General features: G+C 36.6%; 1 protein-coding gene across 5 annotated transcripts in view; it reads right to left on the minus strand.

The window, feature by feature from the left end:
- Window positions 1-420: 420 nt before the first annotated feature.
- LOC131068645 (cell division cycle protein 27 homolog B) overlaps window positions 421-20120 on the minus strand; it is a 47380-nt gene continuing 27680 nt past the window's right edge. For 4 of the 5 annotated variants that reach the window (XM_058003878.2, XM_058003879.2, XM_058003880.2 and 1 more), the window contains 11 exons: window positions 11714-11931; window positions 11523-11588; window positions 3545-3664; window positions 2879-2955; window positions 2534-2653; window positions 2359-2442; window positions 2082-2217; window positions 1346-1627; window positions 1119-1235; window positions 970-1016; window positions 421-809 (listed from right to left, as the gene is read on the minus strand). In XM_058003878.2, the coding sequence (XP_057859861.2) occupies window positions 1185-1235; window positions 1346-1627; window positions 2082-2217; window positions 2359-2442; window positions 2534-2653; window positions 2879-2955; window positions 3545-3664; window positions 11523-11588; window positions 11714-11931 (1154 nt within the window). In that variant the 3' untranslated portion in view covers window positions 421-809; window positions 970-1016; window positions 1119-1184. The remainder of the gene's footprint in view (window positions 810-969; window positions 1017-1118; window positions 1236-1345; window positions 1628-2081; window positions 2218-2358; window positions 2443-2533; window positions 2654-2878; window positions 2956-3544; window positions 3665-11522; window positions 11589-11713; window positions 11932-20120) is intronic. The other variant, XM_058003881.2, reaches the window with a different exon arrangement.

The raw sequence follows: 20120 nt of genomic DNA on the forward strand, positions 1-20120 counted from the left end.
TGGTTCATGCTCTGGAAAATGATGTTAAAGTTGTAAGACTATTAATATATAAAGAGCAGATGATGCATCTATTAATATTCGATGGTGACAACATTCGAGTTGCATACATACATACTTAGATGTATATCTACAATATTGATGGCTGTGATGTTAAATCCCTTCTGTTCCAGTTCAAAATTGAACTGAACGAAACATTTACAAGCTCAAACAAAGGATCGATACAGTGACAATGTCTGTATCAATTTATCTTAATTCAAAGGAATGAACACAGGTACCAAACAGATGTTGCAGCCACCACTTTTTAATATTTAAGCAATCATGTCAGGGATCCTTATTACAACAAGTGATATATTATCAGATTTGTCCATGGTCTCCACAAGCAACTAAATATATTTTGTGAGATTTAATAAAGGAGAACAGTGATTATAAATAATCGAATTAGTAATAGTAAGTAGTTAAAATACATTTGCAAAACATCATAAATTATCTGATGCTTGCCATTTTGCATTACAATCATTGAAATTTTCAGCTTACCATGTTAATCCTCTACAGTGATCCGTATTGTACAGTCCGTTTCTGACCTCAAGCACATCATGGGAGTTGCCTAATATGTTAACAAAAGCTAGTGTGGCCTTCATCTTTCACATGGTACACAGTTTAAGAACTCTGGGATAGTGAAAAGCAGAACCATCACGATTGGGCTCTGGATACCACAAATTTCACTAACGCCCTAAATATGGAAAAATGCACTGCTCAGAGTGATTGAACAGCAATTGAAATTCCTAGTTATACAGGTTGAAATTCCTGCACTGTACAATTCAATCATATAACTGTTATTGGTCACGTCATGATTTTTTATCTAACCCAAAAATTAAGTCAGAATAATAAATTCCTAAAATCAAACATCACATCCAAATCAACATTGATATCTAGGTAACTTTCAAAATTGTAGGCTGGCTCTGGACTCACCAAATAATTTACAGATGCAAAACGAAGTAAAGCTTGCAGTTTGCAATCTACATCACAAAAATAAAACATATCAAATGCTCGAATATAAAGTCACGGGAATACAAAAGACAATAAAATGATAGCAAACATACATATCCAAAAAGTCCTACCACAGAGAAAGGATAGACTAATGTTCTCCATAGCCCTGCATTATATACTCCATTATCACAGGATGACTAAAGTTGATCCTCAATATCATCCGGTACATGCATCTTCTCAATAGCAGACTGTCACACAAATTCCATAAAGTGAGGAATGTATTCAATAAAGTAATTCTAATATATTACAGAATGTAGCATTATGAGATCAGAATAGCATTAAATGTTATGACTGCAACCTTTATTATAGCAACATCTGCAGTTGATGGCTTTAAATCCAAAGCAAGACCAAAATAGTACATTGCTTGTTCAGGCACATTTAACCGTTTGTATATTTTACCAATCAGCGAATACACACTGCTTTCCCGGGGTGCGACCTCCTTTAATAGCTCCAGCTCCTTAAGGGCATCTTTGTATCTTTCATTGCTAACTAACACATTTGCTTTCTGGTAAGTGGGTAGAGGATTCTTTGGATCAGCAGAGATTGCTTGATCTAACATCTGAAGCGCATCTTCATGTCTCTGCCAAGACAAAAAGATAGGAGGCCTTTAGTATTGATGGAAAAAGGCTCAAAACTCATATCTATGTTACTTATGTTGACAGGATGCCTTCTCATTATGACATAACGTATGATTAAAAATGCATAATGGAAGAAGCCCCAGAAAAATGTGATGCACCCTAACACATTTTTCCACTTCTTTTCCTTGACAAACACTTCAAGATGACCGGTGCAAGTATGCATCTCATACATAATACTTACCAAACACCAGTAATCTTCCTTGTATATGTAAATAATGACAATATAACCAACAATACAGAACAAACGCACCCTTTGGTTTTGGATTAATCAATATTAAGTATGATCAATACTGTTTTAATACAGATTTTTCTCTAGATCCTATATAGTGCTCATGTTACAAGATTAAACTAGGATGGAAAGACAATCAGAGAAAGAAAAACAAAACTGATGTCAACCTTTAGGGCATGCAGAGCCATTCCAAGGTAGCACATAAGAACAGAGGATCGGGGATTTATAAGATAAGCTGTTCGAAAGTGATGCTCTGCAAAATTGTACTTTTCCTGCCGAAGATATATCATTCCCAGGCCATACCTGCCAGAGAGCAAAACGCTTTTAACAATTTATGATTTAAGTTCCTATCTAGGCACAGCATAAAGATAAAACAAATATAAAGCAATTGGTGATTCCACATCATTCAGATTGAAATAAAAGCAATCTGGATAGTCAAATCACCAGGCATTATAATGTCGAGGGTCAATTCGCAATGCACTTCGATAACAGTTGATACCATTTTCAAACTCCTCCATAGCAACATATCTGCCAAACAAGAAAGCGACCAATAAATATTATTCTACTTACGATAAATATACAAAAGATATATTCATAAGATAATCTGTTCCACACATACTCATGGCCACAAAGAGTATGAGCATAAGTAAAACGAGAATCAATCTGGATGGCCCGTTGAAATGTTTTCAAGGCAGTCTCATGATCTTTTTGTAAACTATAGCAATTGCCTAAGGCACACCTGCAACATATTATTCACATCAGCAACTAAAATTTCAAATCTACTCTTTGATCATACAATATTTTTTAAAGAGAACTCTACAATTTCACAACATAACCAAAATTCATTCTTCTCAATCCTCGAGCACTTAATATGTATGACTCTTCTAACATTGTAAGTGCAGTCACAATATACTCAGTTCATAAATTAAAAAACAATTATCTGACTGAATATAATAGAACATACCAAGCCTGAGGAGATAGACGATCAATTGCATTCAATTCCTGAGCTAGGTAACTCAATTTCATTTCCTCCTTCATATGCTGCAAATAAAAACAGATTACTGTGCTTGACAAAAAGGAAAATGTAAGACACATTTACTACTGATTATTTTCCACACTGCAGCTTTGATCAGAAAAGATAACGTAAATATGAATAAAGTAGAAAGTTCTGGATAATCAACATCTACATTTTTGACAATTTATTGCCTCTGTATTCGATTGTGTGAGTTTTTCCATCAACATTTCGGATCACACTCCATGATCCATCATCAGGATGTATGTGATCCATCCTCATTCTCCTTTTGCACTCTTAAATACATCCTACTGATGGATCATGGAGTGTGATCTGAAACACTGATGCAAAAACTCTCACAAAATCGAACCCAGACACAACAAATTATCTGCATTATAGATTGTGGAAATCTAATGTCATTAATCTACATTTTTACCGAACAGTAATTGACATCTGTACAACAGAAAGAGAACATTCTCAAGACTTTACTTTCCTGGACAATGAACAGTTACTTTAAGCCTGTCTATAAACATGAATTGACTGATCTAGCATGACAACACTACAATGGATATACATTGGATGATATGTTGATGCGGAAAGAAGGATTAGAAGACATACAAAAAGAACTGTAGAATAGATATCCATTCCTTCTAGATTATAGGGAGAAACACGTCGAGCCCAACTAAATGCACGCTCTGCCTCAGAATAGTCCACCATTTCAAAATATGCCTTGCCAACCTACACGTTTCAATTTTCTTTTAAATTAAAGAAACCTTTTGTAGGGACAAAGAATACACATTTAAAACAGTGTCCAAATACCAAGATGCAAAAAGGTAGAATATTCTAAAGAAGATAGTGCACATAGAGATATGCCATGTTTTTGTTGTTTAGTTCTCTATAAAAATTGTATAATATGGACAGTGGAGAAAATCAAGTTCATATCACTCCAAATAAATATACTTAACATGCTAAAAGATGTAATGTGCCCCAATAACTCCATAATCTTGTTTTATCTGTAAGTTTGTAAAGTATGACTAAATTATTTTTAATCAGCACAAAAAACTGTTGCTCATAACTACCACTCTATACAAAATGGTAAGGTGGAGAGGCCCACGTCTGTGCATCCTGATGATAGAAACATGAAGGGGTCCTAATTAATATTTATAATGTACACCCTACTGATTAGAACAAAATGAGTGGCCATTTAGACATAGATGGTCAAGAAAACATCGATTCAGCATTGCTTGGAAAAAATTGTAATGTCCCCTTTATCTGAACCTTATAATTTAACTAGATAATTAAAATTTAAGTTGTCACAAATAAATAACTATATTGACGACTAGTTTTAATTATTTATTAAGGTTATTGAAGTGACTTTTATGTCATGAAGAATTAAAAGATGGTCACTTTATTATTTCCCTTTAGCTAAGTTTAAAATTTAAAGAAAGGGAAAAAAGTTTCCAGAAGCTTCTTGAGAGGTTTATAAAAAGCAATGTCCAGTGGAATTTCTTGACGGGGGCATGAGGGGAACGCAGCAACGGGTTTCGGGAACTAGGGGACCAAGGGCCTGAATTCAGGGACGATGAAGGGACGGCAGACAGAGGCGGTGTAGTGGTGGTGGGGGGCAGTGCTGATATAAAAATAGAGGGCAATTGAAATCTTCAAGGCAAAATCTGCAATATAACATCTCTGTGAGTACCCCATGAAAGGCCAACTAATTTCCATGAAGTTAAAGGTTGCAATCAATGTGTAATGGCATGTGCCATGTAGCAAGTGGCCCAACAGTGTCCCTGATAGAGGTGGCGGAGGTGGCAGAAGTGGTGGTGTTGTGGGGGGACGTTTCACCCAAGTCCCCAAAATGTCCCCCTACAGGAGACGCGATTTTTTCTGGGGGGGTTTATGTTTGGTTATGTATTTTTCTGTTAGTGAGATTGAGGGCATCTGGCTTTCAGTTCAGAAAACCTGAGGATGCAAACCCTTGGGATTTCATTGGAATTGGACGAAAACCCAATTCAGGTTGGAGATATCATCCAAGTGTCTCACTTTGCAGATTATTGGGGATTTAATGGTATGCAATATCCCCTTGTTGAAATAGGATTTATTAAATAATAAATTAAAATATAAAAGACTAAAAATAAAAAATTAAGATAATTAAAAGTTAGTTAAGTTTAATGAATGGTCAAAAGGCATGAAATGAAAATTTGTGACTCCCTCAAACATGAGATATAAATGGGAGAGAAGAGAACTTCATTTAGGGAGAGAAGGAAAAAAGAAAGAAAGAAGGAAGCATTAATGGGAAGAAGTTAAGGAAGTGACTCTTTCAAAGGGGGCAGCACTGATGAAAGATTGAGACCCTTTTGAAGGGTGGTAATTGTGAAAGGTTGTGACCTTTAAGAAGAGGTGTGACTCTCCCTCACATTGGAGGATATAAAGTGGAGAAGTTTTCATTTGAGAAGGAGGGATCCATGGAATAGAACAAAATATCTGAAGCATTAAAAGCAGATTTAGGAGCAGACCTAAATCAGAATTATAAAAAAATCTGGAAGAATGATACGAACATTTATCAAAGAGATCAGAACACAAATACAAATTTGCAAACAATAATAAAGCAGGCAACGAAGGAAAAGAAAAGTAAACATTAAATCAATAACCAGAGAAACAGAGCTGATGGAATAGAAAGGATTATCACTCACACACAAACAGAACAAAATATCTGAAGCATTAAAAGCAGATTTAGGAGTAGACCTATATCAGAATTATAAGAAAATCTGGAAGAATGATACGAACATTTATCAAAGAGATCAGAACACAAATACAAATTTGCAAACAATAATAAAGCAGGCATCGAAGGAAAAGAAGAGTAAACATTAAATCAATAACCAGAGAATCAGAGCTGATGGCATAGAAAGGATTATCTCACACACACACAGATATATATATCTCTGAGTATAGGCAGCAGATCAAATTGATATAAACAGCAGACATGTGCATTTAAAGAGGGAAACAACATCGAATTGAATCTGTCCAAATTACCACAGCAGACTACAAATACATAACCTGCAATAATTCTACAAGTATATGGGGTAAGATTTAGTGTCCTCCCAAAAGGGAACATTACATGGTAACTGGTATGTCATTCTGTATTAAAGTGGTTTCTGTGAGATTTTGCCAAGATCAAGGGCACAATGAAAAGTATAAAAATAGAGACAAAAGAATGACAAGAACAAACTGTATTCTCATCAATATGAAAATGATCAACTGGATTCACCAATACAATGAATATAGGCCTTCTTATATAGGCAAGGCCATATGGATGTACGAGCACACAGTCATGACATGTGGCTCAATGAGAAACACGGGTAGGTAAGAAATACTAGGGGTAGGTAAGAGAAATAATATAATATTCCACAAGAGGTGGATGACCCACCGAATGTGGAGTGTAACAGCAAAATAAGACCACAAAAGGTGGAATTTCTCCTACAAGCTCTATCCCTATGTGCACACTTCCCTAAGTGTCTCAAATTCAAACTACGAAGACATGCATTATCCTAAATTAACTTAAGTAAAGTGTAATAATATCCATAATGAATATTTATTTACACCAACACCCCCCCTTAAGTGCAACTTAGGGGAATGAAGACTCAAATCAACAATGCAAGATGGGTCCCGGCTACTAGGCCATGATAGGTACCCATGTACAATATGCAAATGCAAGCAAAACCATGCAAAGCAATCTCTTACAAACGGAGAAAAGGAGAAAACCCAATGGGAAAAAACTCACCCCCAAAAGAGAGATGAAAGTACAAAAGACTCTAAAAGAAGAAGGACAAAACCTCAAAGAGGAAAAAGTCCCCCCCATAAGAGAGGAAGGAGAAGTTAGCTGACCCCCCCTAATGACACATCCCGCATCCCCAAGAGAGCTCGCGACTGCTGGAACTTACTCTCGGTGAAAGGTTTGGTGAATATGTCTGCAACCTGCTCCGTTGTAGGGCAATATTGCAAATCAATGACCTGCTCCTGAATCAACTCTCGGATATAATGTATATGGATCTCGATGTGTTTGGTCCGCTGATGCTAGACCGGGTTCTTTGAGATAGCAATAGCACTTTGATTGTCGCAATGTAGAATTGTCAGTCGTGGAGTGGTGAACCCAAACTCTATGAGAATCTGCTGAAGCCAAATGGTCTCAGTCGCTGCATTAATAGCACCTCAATACTCAGCCTCAGTCGAAGAAAGAGCAATAGCATGTTGCTTCTTGCTCTGCCAACAAATGGGACCTGAACCAAGGTGAAGATTGTAACCGGAAGCAGACTTTATGATCATCAAGATCGCCAGCCCAATCAGAGTCTGTGTAACCAACCAAGCGAAGTCCTATGCCTGCTGCATAGTGAATCCCATAGTGATGTGTACCCTGGATGTAATGAAGGATGCGTTTGGCGGCTTTCCAATGAAGCTCATGTGGTTCCCGCATGAAGCGGGAAACCATGCCAACTACAAATGAAATTTCAGGGCGTGTATGGGTCAAGTAGATGAGACTACCCACAAGCTAACGATACAAAGTGGCATCAACTGGTGGAGAAGAACACTGAGCCTCAAGCTTGACTCCAGAAAGAAAGGGAGTCGGTGCAGGCTTACAATCAGCCATATGAAAGCGTGCAAGTAGATCAAGAGCATACTTGGGCTGTGATAGTGTAATCCCGGAAGGTGACTGTGAAATCTCTATCCAGAGAAAGTAGTGCAAAAGACCCAAGTCACATAGCAAATCTATCATGCAAAGCAGATTTAACCCTGCTAATGATGGATGCGGTACTCCCTATAATGATCAAATCATCAACATAGAGCACAAGTATCAAGTGAGAGTCATCCTGTCGCAAAATATAGACATTCGGATCGGAATGACACCTGATGAACCCTGCTGAGAGAAGAAAGGAATCCATCTTGGCATACCAAGCCCTGGGGGCCTGCTTAAGGCCATAGAGAGATTTCCTTAGTCTGCAAACCAAGGAAGTATCCTGGATGAAACCTTGCGGCTGCTCCATATAAATCTCCTCATCAAGGTCACCATGAAGAAAAGCACTCTTCACATCCATCTGATGTACAAGCCAACCATGAGCTGCAGCAATAGCAAGTGTCAAGCGAATGGAGTTCATCTTGGCTACGGGTGCAAAGGTCTCAGTATAGTCAACACCTGCAGCCTGAGAGAAACCTTTCGCAACAAGCCGAGCCTTATACTTATCCACACTACCATCCGCAGCATACTTGGTCCGATAGATCCACTTACATCGAACCATCTTTCTCCCCTTAGGGAGATGGACTAAATCCCATGTGTTGTTCCTCATCAAGGAACTATACTCTTCCTCCATAGCTTGGTCCCACTCAGGAACCCCTGATGCTTCCCGAAATGTCTCTGGATCGGAAGCAGTAGCAATGAATGCATGTGGAAGATACTGGTGTTGTGATCGAGTTCTCCGTGTATCTGAAGGATCCCCAACAAGAGAACCCACGGACTCAAGTGTCTATCAAGCCCAACGAGGTTTAGGTGGAGGTGGAGAACGAGGCTCCTCAACTGCAAGTGGACCCTGCGGAGGTGTAACCCTGCGAGTCGGAGTTGAAGGAGTCTCATCATCTGAATCACTAACATCACTATCCACAATGGAGTAAGATGGAGGAGGTAGAGAGGCTAAGCTAGGAGAGCTTTCCTCAGAGTGAACACTCCTCTCAATGAACACCTCGTGTCTCAGGATCCATCAATCTATATGCCTTAACACCCTCAGGATATCCAACAAATATGCAAGGTCGACTCTGTGGTTCCAATGCCTTGCGTTTCTGCAGAGGTATGCGAGCCCATGCTGGACACCCAAAGACTCTGAAATGTCTCACAGACGGTTTATACTTAAAATATCTGAAATCTGATCATAGATTATGAAAGTAGATGAAAAAACATGCACTTTCAAAAAAAACGGCACCTGAAAAGGAGGTCGTATGAGCTCAAACGAGGCCTTTGAAGTTGCAGAATTGAGGATTAGACAGGTACAGCTGAGAGAATCTGAAAATTTCGAAAAACCTATGCACCAAAACCAAAAAATAACCACAGCACTGCGAAGAGCACAAAAAAATATCCCAAATCAAAAAAAAATTGCACCAAAAAAGGAGCAAAATTGAGCAAGTTATGGGCCTCCAAAGTTGACCCAAAAATCCAAACTGCTCAACAAAGAGGGGTCTAAAAATTTCCATAGAAAATGTTGACTAGGTGCTAACTGGGCGCTGACTGGGTGTTGCTAATTGGGCACTGACTGTGCGTTGCTGATTGGGCAGAAGGTACGGATCCCAAAAATAATTTTCAAAATTTTTTATATTTTCAAACTGGAAAATAATTTATTTATTTTTTTGAAAAAAAATCCGAAAATTCCATACCGTACCGCTCGAATTGGGCAGAAAATTTCCTCCACACCCAAAAATCGATTTTCGCCAAAATAGGTCGAATTTATACTCGATTTTTATGGAAACGGCCTCCCGGATGCAATGGTGAGGTCGAAAACGCTCCAAGATGCCTCCAAAAAGCGCAGTTCCTCAGATCCGAAAATAGAAGTCTTCCACGATGTCTCCAAAAACCAATCAATGAAGCCCCAATGGCTCTAATACCATGTGAGATTTTGCCAAGATCAAGGGCACAATGAAAAGTATAAAAATAAAGACAAAAGAATGACAAGAACAAACTGTATTCTCATCAATATGAAAATGATCAATTGGATTCACCAATACAATGAATATAGGCCTTCTTATATAGGCAAGGCCATATGGATGTACGAGCACACAATCATGACATGTGGCTCAATGAGAAACAAGGGTAGGTAAGAAATACTAGGGGTAGGTAGGAGTAATAATATAATATTCCACAAGAGGTGGATGACCCACCGAATGTGGAGTGTAACAGCTCTATCCCTATGTGCACATTTCCCTAAGTGTCTCAAATCCAAACTACAAAGAGATGCATTATCCTAAGTTAACTTAAGTGTAATAATATCCATAATGAATATTTATTTACACCAACAGTTTCAATCTAAATACCATTTTATGTTTGTTGGGATATTTGCAATGGATATTTGAAGTGATTTAATATTATTCTGAAGCTGAAGATTAAATTATAAATTAATGTGAATTTTTCGAGAGTGGAACTTTGCGGAAACATTTTGTTGAATGCGACACTTTCTGCATGAGCTCTCTTTATTTGGGCGTTACTTCCCAGCTTGTGTGATTTATTAAATATCATTGCAAAGCTAAGGTCCAATTTTAAGAGTGGAATATTTGGTTCCTGGCCTTATTAAGGATAGACACCTAGCTTAATTTGTGATTTAAAGCAGAATGATAATAAATATTATTAAATACTATCAATGGGAATTATATTATGTTTATCCTTTGAATTGAATCAAATATCGAGGTCAGAAATAAGGTTGCCTGGGCTTCTTTGTGAAGGCAGCTCTTTGATCTCAGCATATCTTTGATCGATTCCCTTCCATTCCAACAAATATTGGCTGATTTTTGGTTCTTTCAACTCATCTTAAGATTTTGGAATGGCAGTGTAAAGGAGATTCAGACCACGTGAAGTCTTTGAGGTGCAACACGAATTTGGGAGGGCACCAATAGAATCCTTCTGAGGTCGATATTGCTATGCATTTCTTGGCTGGGTCACTACTCTATCTCATGCCATTGTTGTGTTGGATTCATCGATTTCTCTTTATTTTACATCTTCAACATCAGGCATGAACTCATTCTTTATTTTACATCTTCAACATCAGGCATGAACTCATTCTTTATTTTACATCTTCAACATCAGGCATGAACTCATTCTTTCAATTCATGCCCTTGAATAGGGGTGTTTTCAATGATATTCACTTATAGTTTAAGTTGCCAATTCTCAGGAGGTCTTCTGATGAGATTGCATTCCCTTGGGACGGAGAGGTGATTAACTAAGCCAGGTTGCAAATTGCTCTTTTTCCTTGGGCGTGAGTTATCTCCGTAGCTTGAGTGCGCTGGGTATTCTTCTTGCTGTCTTTGACCTCTAAGTTTAAGAAGTGGAGCTTCTTTCTGCAGCCCGTGCTGACTATTTGGGCATTACCTTGATTTGATTGCTGCTGTTGTGAGAAGTTGTGAGAAGTTGGAGAGGTATTTCAAAGAGTTTGTATGCAACTGTTCATGCACAAAACTGTACTTGAGCACATTGTAATAAAACATGCATCCTTCCAGAAATTCTCAATGAATGGAAGTCTTGGTTAAAATTGTCCTAGAGGTAGGTAACTAGCATAAGGAGGGAACAATAACAGCTCTATAACATGTGAGAAGGATTATCATATATCAAGAAGGTCATTTTTTCCATCGTATGATTTAACATATCCCCAACTACGAAGATCAAATCTGTCTCTCACCTACACATTGCTAGAAATTCTTTTAAAATGTTATGATTGATGTTTTAAAGCTTTTTCTTCTTTTCATGTTGTCTGTAAGATTGTGAATTCATGGCTCTGAAGAAAATAACTTTGTAATTGTATAGTATTTACAAAGTTGACAACAGCAAGAGCAACACAGAAAGTCAGCTAACCTGGCAAAGGACCCATCCTGTAGCATAATGTTGTTGCGGTAGTTTACAAAATGCTTGTAAAGCCTCCTGTATCACCCATGGATCATAACAAATCAAAAAGAATACACCATATCCTCACAGTGATATTTCCAACTTATGCCAGATATAGAGTAAATAAATTTCACATATTCCTATAGTATATAATATAGTACCTTGCATCGATGCATGCAAGAATGATTGAAAGCTTCCCCCAAAACCCGGAGAAGCCCTAGAAGCTCCAATGAGCCTTCTGCAAACCTTGGATTGCGATTTACATTCAACCGGCTATTTATTCGAGGTTCATCTTCCACTGGAACAGATCCAGGACGCCTAACAGTATTAACAATCATATCTTCTGTTCCAGAATCTTCAAAAGCTTCATACTTTTTACCTGCAAATAGAGTCCAAACAAAACCAGCTTTAATACTTAGTTCCCTTAGAACACTACAAAACATATAAAATCATAACTTGTAAGATAACTAATAAGTCTCCTGATAGTAAGATACATAAGAGAAATAACCATGTATAGGGACATTTTTTATTTGCATGGTGCATGAGATAAAAGAAGTGTTAGTCTCTCACATTCTGCATCAAAAAAGAAATATGGTAATGTCATCTTGCATACATTTCAAGAAATTATAATCAATGTAAATTCAAAAAACCTACTCAGTTACATTCATTTGATCATCGTCCCAACAAAAACACTTCTAGAAAGGGCATGGAAGTGATTGTATTTCATGTGTGTATTTCCTCAAGACACTTCTCATGTATTGAAAATTGGTAAAGAATAAAAAAGTATTGTGGATTTCCCTTGCCTGCTCATCAACAACCTTTGATATTCATTAGAATTAAAAGAACATGAAAACTGGTTGTTGGAGACATCATCCGAAATCAGGTTTTCTTTCCATTCCTGGTTTTCTTTACTAATTTTGAGTCAATTTCACTTTCAAAAAATCTACATTATACTACTTCATATGAAAAAAAATTCTAGACAATTATAACAAACTAAATTGTCAGTATACATTGCCACAAAAGAGAGTTGGAACAAATGTTTGTATAACTTCTTACAATTGTTTTCTTTAACAAATATGATCAGCTTCTCAACTCCAAAGTATTCCTGCACAAACTTATGTTACCCAATACCAGAATTCAGGGGAAAAATTATCTACAAGAAATTATGATACCATTTTTAATGGCTTTTGAAAAAAAATACAACAAACAACAATTACATCCAGAAATGTTGACAAAAAAAAAGAACCCCTTTATTTGAGATTCACTAGGTATAGAAGCAAATAAATTGTAATACCAGTGTTTGTGCTCCAAAAAATGTTGCAATACAATACAGATGCCTATGCCCCACAAACATAGCCATATACTGATGCAGGAGCATCGTACTTTTATTGCAGGTCCTTTCGAGCATTGGATGTGATTTTCTACCTATTTCTATTATTTGTTGGTCACCTTCATTCACCATTCATAGAGTAATAACACCACTAAGGCATTTCTCTGGCACATTCAAAACTAAGCATGGCAGTTACTTATCAGCCAACTGATCGTGGGCATGATTTTCTTTTGTAACAGCAATGTCAATAGGCAGTAATTGGGAGTTATAAAATCTAGCAAAGGGTAAGCCCAATTTGGGACATCAATCTTGTTTTGTTGACCATATCCCCAGGTCTTAATGATAGCTTATATTATTATATATTTTTGTCACGATTTTTAGAGGTGAAGGCAGAGGAAATAAATTGATCTGAAATCCAATGGGTTGGTTCAGTTATGCAGAGAATGGAGGTAATAATATACCTGTAGCAACCAGGAACACCTGATATACAATTTGGTTTTGCGGTTTTTAAGGAACTTGGTTTGTTTCAGTCAGTAGATGGTAGCTTTTTTCTTGTTGCAGGACCAAAGGCCAGTAAGGAACTGATGTCGTTTCTTGAAAGGAATATCTTAATAAAATAGAAGTCATGCATGTTACAAATTTCTGTGTTTACAATTTCATTGTTAGAGAATGGTGGAGAGTAGTTTATGTGTATTGTTTTGTTAATTCTGGTAAGATAGCCTGCCTAGATAAGCAAACCTTGCAGGTATCCAAGCTTGGCCTGCATCAGACATATCATAGAATACTTACAAAACCAACACCTACCTTGACAACTAGAAATAACAGAACCATAGTTAAAAAAGCCATACTTGGCAATGACTCAGCCAGTCCAAAAAATTTAAAAACTCGGGACTCGTCAAAAATCTCGGGAAAAAGACGGCAATAACTCGGTAAATTTATCGAACATTGGAAATATATAATACTATAAAAGATATTTTTATTTAGATATTGTTAATATTAATTGTTATATTAATATCATATAAAGTCTAAATATTAATACATATTATTGTTATATTAGTTTTTATAACAATGTTTAAAAATTAACATTTAAATAATCAACACATGCCCTTTATATTAATTGTAATCAGTTAATTATTATATTTAATTATTTATGTAACACAATAATATTAAGGGTTAAGGTGATTGTTAAGTCTAAACGTGGTTTAACCCTTCATCACTCAATGCATTGCCTTTCTCAATTGCTTGTCGTCTGCCAAAAAAAGGCCAGAATGAATCTAAATCAATGTTTCTTTTTAACTGCAGCACTAAAACCTTCGACTTACCAAAAATATAGAAAATTTGATGTTTGAGGTTTGGAAAAGCCCTCATCAGCCCTTTTTCCATCACGTCAAGCCCTTTTTTCACAATGTCTCTGTCACAGCTTGAAATGCCCAAAACTGGGTAAAAAAATTAGGTTTCCTGATATTTAATATTTTTTCCTTTTAAGTGGCAATTTTTACTCTGAGTTTCTGTGATTCGCCAAAAAAATTTAGAATAACTCGGTCGCGAGTTATTTGGCGAGTGACTCGTGAATCTGCAAAAAAAATCAGTGTTTTTCAAGTTCAACTATGAACTGAACGATAACACTAATTGGAGAGTGAGATTCACAACACCATATATTGATAAGAATATGAGACTCTTATAGTTTTGAAGGTAAATAAAAAATCCAAATAACAGGGACGGGAGCAATAAATTCAAAAATAGACTGTAAAAATAGAATTACACATAAAACCAACTGCATTTATCTCAAAACCTTGGAGATACTTTTGTCTTATACGCTCATAGATGGTTTTTAAGTAAGCCATTAATGGTCCACCATCTACTCTCATGTCCACTGAAATTTCAACTCATAAATGTGTCTGCACCTATGAATGTAACAAGCCCATGTTTCGAAAAATTTACATCTATTCATGTTAGAAGTTTGTATGCAGATTAAAGCAAACGATGTGTAAAACACAATAATAAATATCTTTTCTTTCCATGTTTGAACTAGTAGTCTAGTACACATATCTTAAAAAAGTAATTCTAAAACATTCCAAAAGATATTAATTTCCATATTATGTACGTATTTAATTATTCTATTATATTATGATAGAATACATATTACTAATATTTAATAATTCAATATGTGATCTGGATAGATGGATAGATAGATAGGGTATTAAATATTTAAATTATATACTTTAGACTATGGAATGCATGAAATTTTCAAATAGAGCATTGTGTCAAAAATACAATTTACATATTTAAATACCCTAGTGATATTTTAACACTAGATTTAAGTACTAATTATTATTTTGAAATGTAAATGAGTGTCAAATCTATGCTAAGGAGTTTTTGTGAACACTCTCATTCCATTACAATCTACCCTTTGCTACCAATGTAGTTACACCTCTCAGGCTAATTATAATTCTGATCATCAATAAATATTAATTCTACATTCACCTATAAGTAATTCAAATCTGTTCACAACTGTGCTTCCCCAAATTTTCAGAATAAGAACAGTAGGAAACTGGGGGACGTGTTTCCAATACAGAATGTTTTGGGGCCATTTCTTTGAGAATCTATTAAAATAGGAAATTTCAAATATTCACATCATAGACATTATAGAACCTTAATACATTACATTAGACTTGAATTCAAATTTCACATGAGAATTGACAAACAAATTAATGAAAATTTGATGCTTTCATTGTCAATGTCAATGAATTAAAATTTCACATCCCAACATGAGGCTGGAATCTAGCAATACTCAAGGTTTGTTGGTCTTCTAGCTACATGACACTAGTACGGCCACCAACTTCTCTGATTGTCTACAAATAAGGTTATTCCTCTTAACTGACTAGATGAAGCCATATGTGAACCAATTTCTCTTTGTGGTAAACGAATTGGCACCTATGAAAGAAGGTGAGTGGCAAGTATCCTAAAATCTACTGAATACTTGCCATGCCACATCCACAATCCAATAGAGTTGGTTTGAACTAATGTAGCTCTATTTACCTTTGCCTCTAATCTAATAAAAGTTGAACCACTCCTCATAAAACCCCAAAGTAAGATCCCCAAGATTAAGAGAATCTATATCAACATATCCTATGACTTGCACAACGAGATCAAGGAAAGAGCAAACATATCTACAACTACAAACAAGGTGCAAAAATTTACAATTTTCCAAAAATATTAATAAATTAAAACTCAAATGATAGAGAGAATACTATTAAAAACAATTTAATAATAAAGGCGACAAATTCTTACCTTATTGTGGACCACCAATCATCATCAAGAATCTTTTGTTCACACTTCTTCCTTCAAGCGTGCTTGCCTCTAACAATTTACACCACTCTAACTTAACCACCACTAATAGTAAAGCCACCTACACCTCAACCATTCTCTCTAACAAAATGAAACAGTTGACATTGTTAGGAAACTCACAGATACTGAGAGGGGGGGGTGAATCAGTATCTAACCGGTAATTAGAATTTCTCAACTTAAAACATGCAGAACATATTGTAACAGTGTACTGGTATGCAAGAAATAATGCAATAAACAGAAATGAAAGAAACCACATGAAAATCACACCATAACACAATGTTTTAACGAGGAAACCCGGTGTGGGAAAAACCTTGGTGGGATTTGTGACCCACAATATTCACTTACTAGCCAATAAGAGAATATTACTTACAATAGGGACCTACACATGCAGGAAGGCCAAGTGCCTAGAGCTCACTGCTCAAATGGGAAGTCTCACTGACCTACAATTTGGATTATACAAATCCAATAACTTGTACTGCTTTACAATAGCATCTTCAATGCCAAATTTAGTACTGGTTTCTGCTTTGTTATTTACATATACCCTTTAACCTATATTTCGCATAATAGGTCTGCCTAATCTTTTTCTCCTTACTTCTTCGCTTACATTCCTTACTTGCTTCCAAAATGTCTACAATGATTCTTTTATATAGAAGAGTCATTTTACAATGATATCAAGTCGGCTTACAAAGTTTTTCAAATAATAAACAAAATATAATATAACAAAAATCATGTCAGCCTCTATGCCGGTATGCTTCCTTTCTCTGTGCCGGTGCTGGTGTTCTGAGTGTCGGTGTAGAATGTGTTCTACTGATGCCGGTGTAGAATGTGTTCTTGCCGGTGTAATGCCTTGCCGGTGCCATAGGATTGTAAGGTTGCCATCAATGACAAAACCTTCAATCACATACAATGTCTCATTGGAGTGTGCATATGCCAACAATATAATATAACAAAAATCTTGTCGGCCTCTGTGCTGGTATGCTTCCTTTCTCTGTGCCGGTGCCGGTGTTTTGAGTGCCGGTGTAGAATGTGTTCTGCTGATGTCGGTGAACTATCTTGCCGGTGTAATGCCTTGTCGATGCCATAGGATTGTAAGGTTGCCATCAATGACAAAACCTTCAATCACATACAATGTCTCATTGTAGTGTGCATATGCCAACAATCTCCCCCTTTGGCATTGATGGCAACACTCATGAGAAATGTGAAGTCCAAAAATGTGTGCTCCCCTTAAGCATATGATTCCTATGATATTTGAATTTTCTCATACCACTACTCCCCCTTTGGCATCAATGACAAAGGTTGTCAAGATGTCAGTAGAGTTTGTAGTTTCAACCTTGTAACTGGGTAGTTACAATTTGAAATAGATCCACCAAAATCAAGTTTATACTCTCCATAAACTTTTTACTATCTCTTATTGCTGTCTCGGTTCTTTTAGCTGTACCGGTGAGATGCTGCAAATGCTCTACCGGTGTTTTCTGTCCCTGTATTAGTGCCTCAGATATTTCCTTCCGCAATGATGCTAGATAGTCCAATCTTGGACTTAGTTTTAATCTCAGATGCTTTGCCTTATTCACTATTCTCTCCTTTTCTCTTTCTAATGTAAGTAATTCTTCCTCAAAATTTGTTATCTTTTGCTCAAAAACTGATAATGTATCAGGTGAGTTAACAAAATTATCAGCAAGTTTATTGATTTCATCCTGTACCTTGCTTATTTTCTTATCTATATCTACAGTCAAAAAGTTTGTCTTACAGGTGTCTTTGTACAGAATTTTGTACTCTTTCAATAAGTTACACAGTTCCGGTAGAAGTGTGTCAAAATCCCTAGTACACTTCTTTATCTGCTCATCAAAGAATCTTTGTTTTTCAATTTCCAATTTATCCTTCAATGTCTCTTCCTTTATTTTCTCAATGTTTTATGTGATATATTTACACAAGGTATCAAGTTGTCCTAAAGAATCTTTATTGTCTATATTACAGTTAGGAGCAATTACCTTCAAAATTGGGATGGTGTCATCTATTGCCTTATAAGCTTGTGAGCTGCAATATGTTATCTTTTAATTGAATCTAAGAGTACTTCAATCACATTAGTTGATTTGTAGCTTGATGATGAGGAACCTACATTTTGAGTACCGCCGATGGAAGTAACCAAGCTTGTATTGACCTCTGGTAGGTCTGTTTTTGTCTGCATTTCCTTAAGCAATGGTTTTTCTACTTCTCCAGTTGCCGGTTGCACTGTTTCCTCATGAACCTGTTGTTGTTCCTGTTCCAGAGCCTTTTGCTCTGTTTGTTTCTCTGTTTGTTGCATTGTCTCAGTCTGAGTCTGAGTTTCTACCTGTTGCTCTTTGTCATCCGTCGGTTTCTCTTGTGTTTTAACAGTTTGCTCAGCTACCAAAGGCTCACTAGCCATGTCAGTCTTATCGGTTGTATCTTTGTCTACCACAATGTTGATCTTTTGAGTATCAACATCCACTGTACATAAGACTTCAGGATTAGGATTGACATCCTCTACATTCATACTTTCAACTGTCGGTTGACCTTTTGTAGCTGTTGTTGTTACCGATGGAGTAATCAAAGGAGGTGGGGGTAAGTTGTCTTTAACCTTGGTACTAGGTGGTCCACCAACTTTACCTTTACCCTTGTCTCTTTCTTTCTGATATACCTTTATAGGTTTGTGGCTCATGTATTCTTCCTGTTTTTCTTTTTCCACTAGGAAAATGTCCCATGCATTTTCTGTCTCCTCAGTCACCTCATTAACTCTTCCAACCATTAAAGCAATGTGTCGGTGTGCAGTAGAAAATACTGACCGGTTGGCTTCAGCAATTAAGTCATCAATTTCTTTGGGTGAATTCATCGGGTATACAGCAAGTAGCTTTTCTACCTTTATTTTCTTGTCAAGTTCTATTACTGCTTGTCTCCTTGCTTCCAGCCTTTTGAATAGTTCATCTGGTACTTCATCTACAACTTCCATCAAAAATTTCTTATACATGTCCATATGCAATATAACACTGTTTTCTACTTGTTCTTTTTCATCAGTTGTCAGAGTGTCATATAATTTCTCTATATTCTTCAGTTTCCCTTCCTCTGTAATTTCATTCAACAGTATGTCAAGAGGGGCCAAGTCCTTATTTGTCCTCTTCTTCTTCTTGGGTGTCAGTTTCTTCTTTGGTGTAGCCTTTCTTACCGAAGATCTCACTGCTTGTTGTTTTTGTCTTGTCCTCCTAGGTGAGGGCGTGGTTGCCGATGAGGGATCTCTTTTCCTTACAACTCTCTTGAAAGTTGCAGGCATGTCATTCTCTGAAGATGTGCCTACCGGTGATAGGTGAGTTTCAGGTTGTGAAGCTGCTAACTCATCCTTTCTTATACCGATTTGTTTCATTACTTTATCCTTGATTTCCTTTGCTTGCCTAGAACCTCTTCTTACAACTACCTCAACCTTTTTCACTCTTTTATGGGATTGTATTTGGCTTTCAATAGTTTCTGCACTACCAAATACTTCTTCCTTAGGTTCTTTAGGGGCTTCCAAAAGTGCTTTAGCATAAGTTTCAATGATAAGGTCATCTGTTTCATAGCCCATTTCTGTTACCCAGATTGTCCTAGGGATGACTGCTTCCATCCAGATCTCATCCTTTTTTATTACAAAGCATATTTCATCCTTATATTTGTCAACAATCTTTTGTGATAATCTGATTCTTTTCTTCATTTTGGCCTTAAGTGCTTGAAAGAAATCATGGATATTGTTTTCCTTATCTTCTCCCATATTATTGAATAGTTCTGTTAGCTGTTTACCTACCGGTATATCATATCCAAGTTCTTTGTAGCCTATACCGAGAACCTGTTTGGTTATATGTAGCATCAGACATACTAGCAGATTTCCAAACCTAAAAGTTCCTTTC

This window comes from Cryptomeria japonica, chromosome 6 (assembly GCF_030272615.1).
Source record: "Cryptomeria japonica chromosome 6, Sugi_1.0, whole genome shotgun sequence".
Taxonomy (NCBI): domain Eukaryota; kingdom Viridiplantae; phylum Streptophyta; class Pinopsida; order Cupressales; family Cupressaceae; genus Cryptomeria; species Cryptomeria japonica.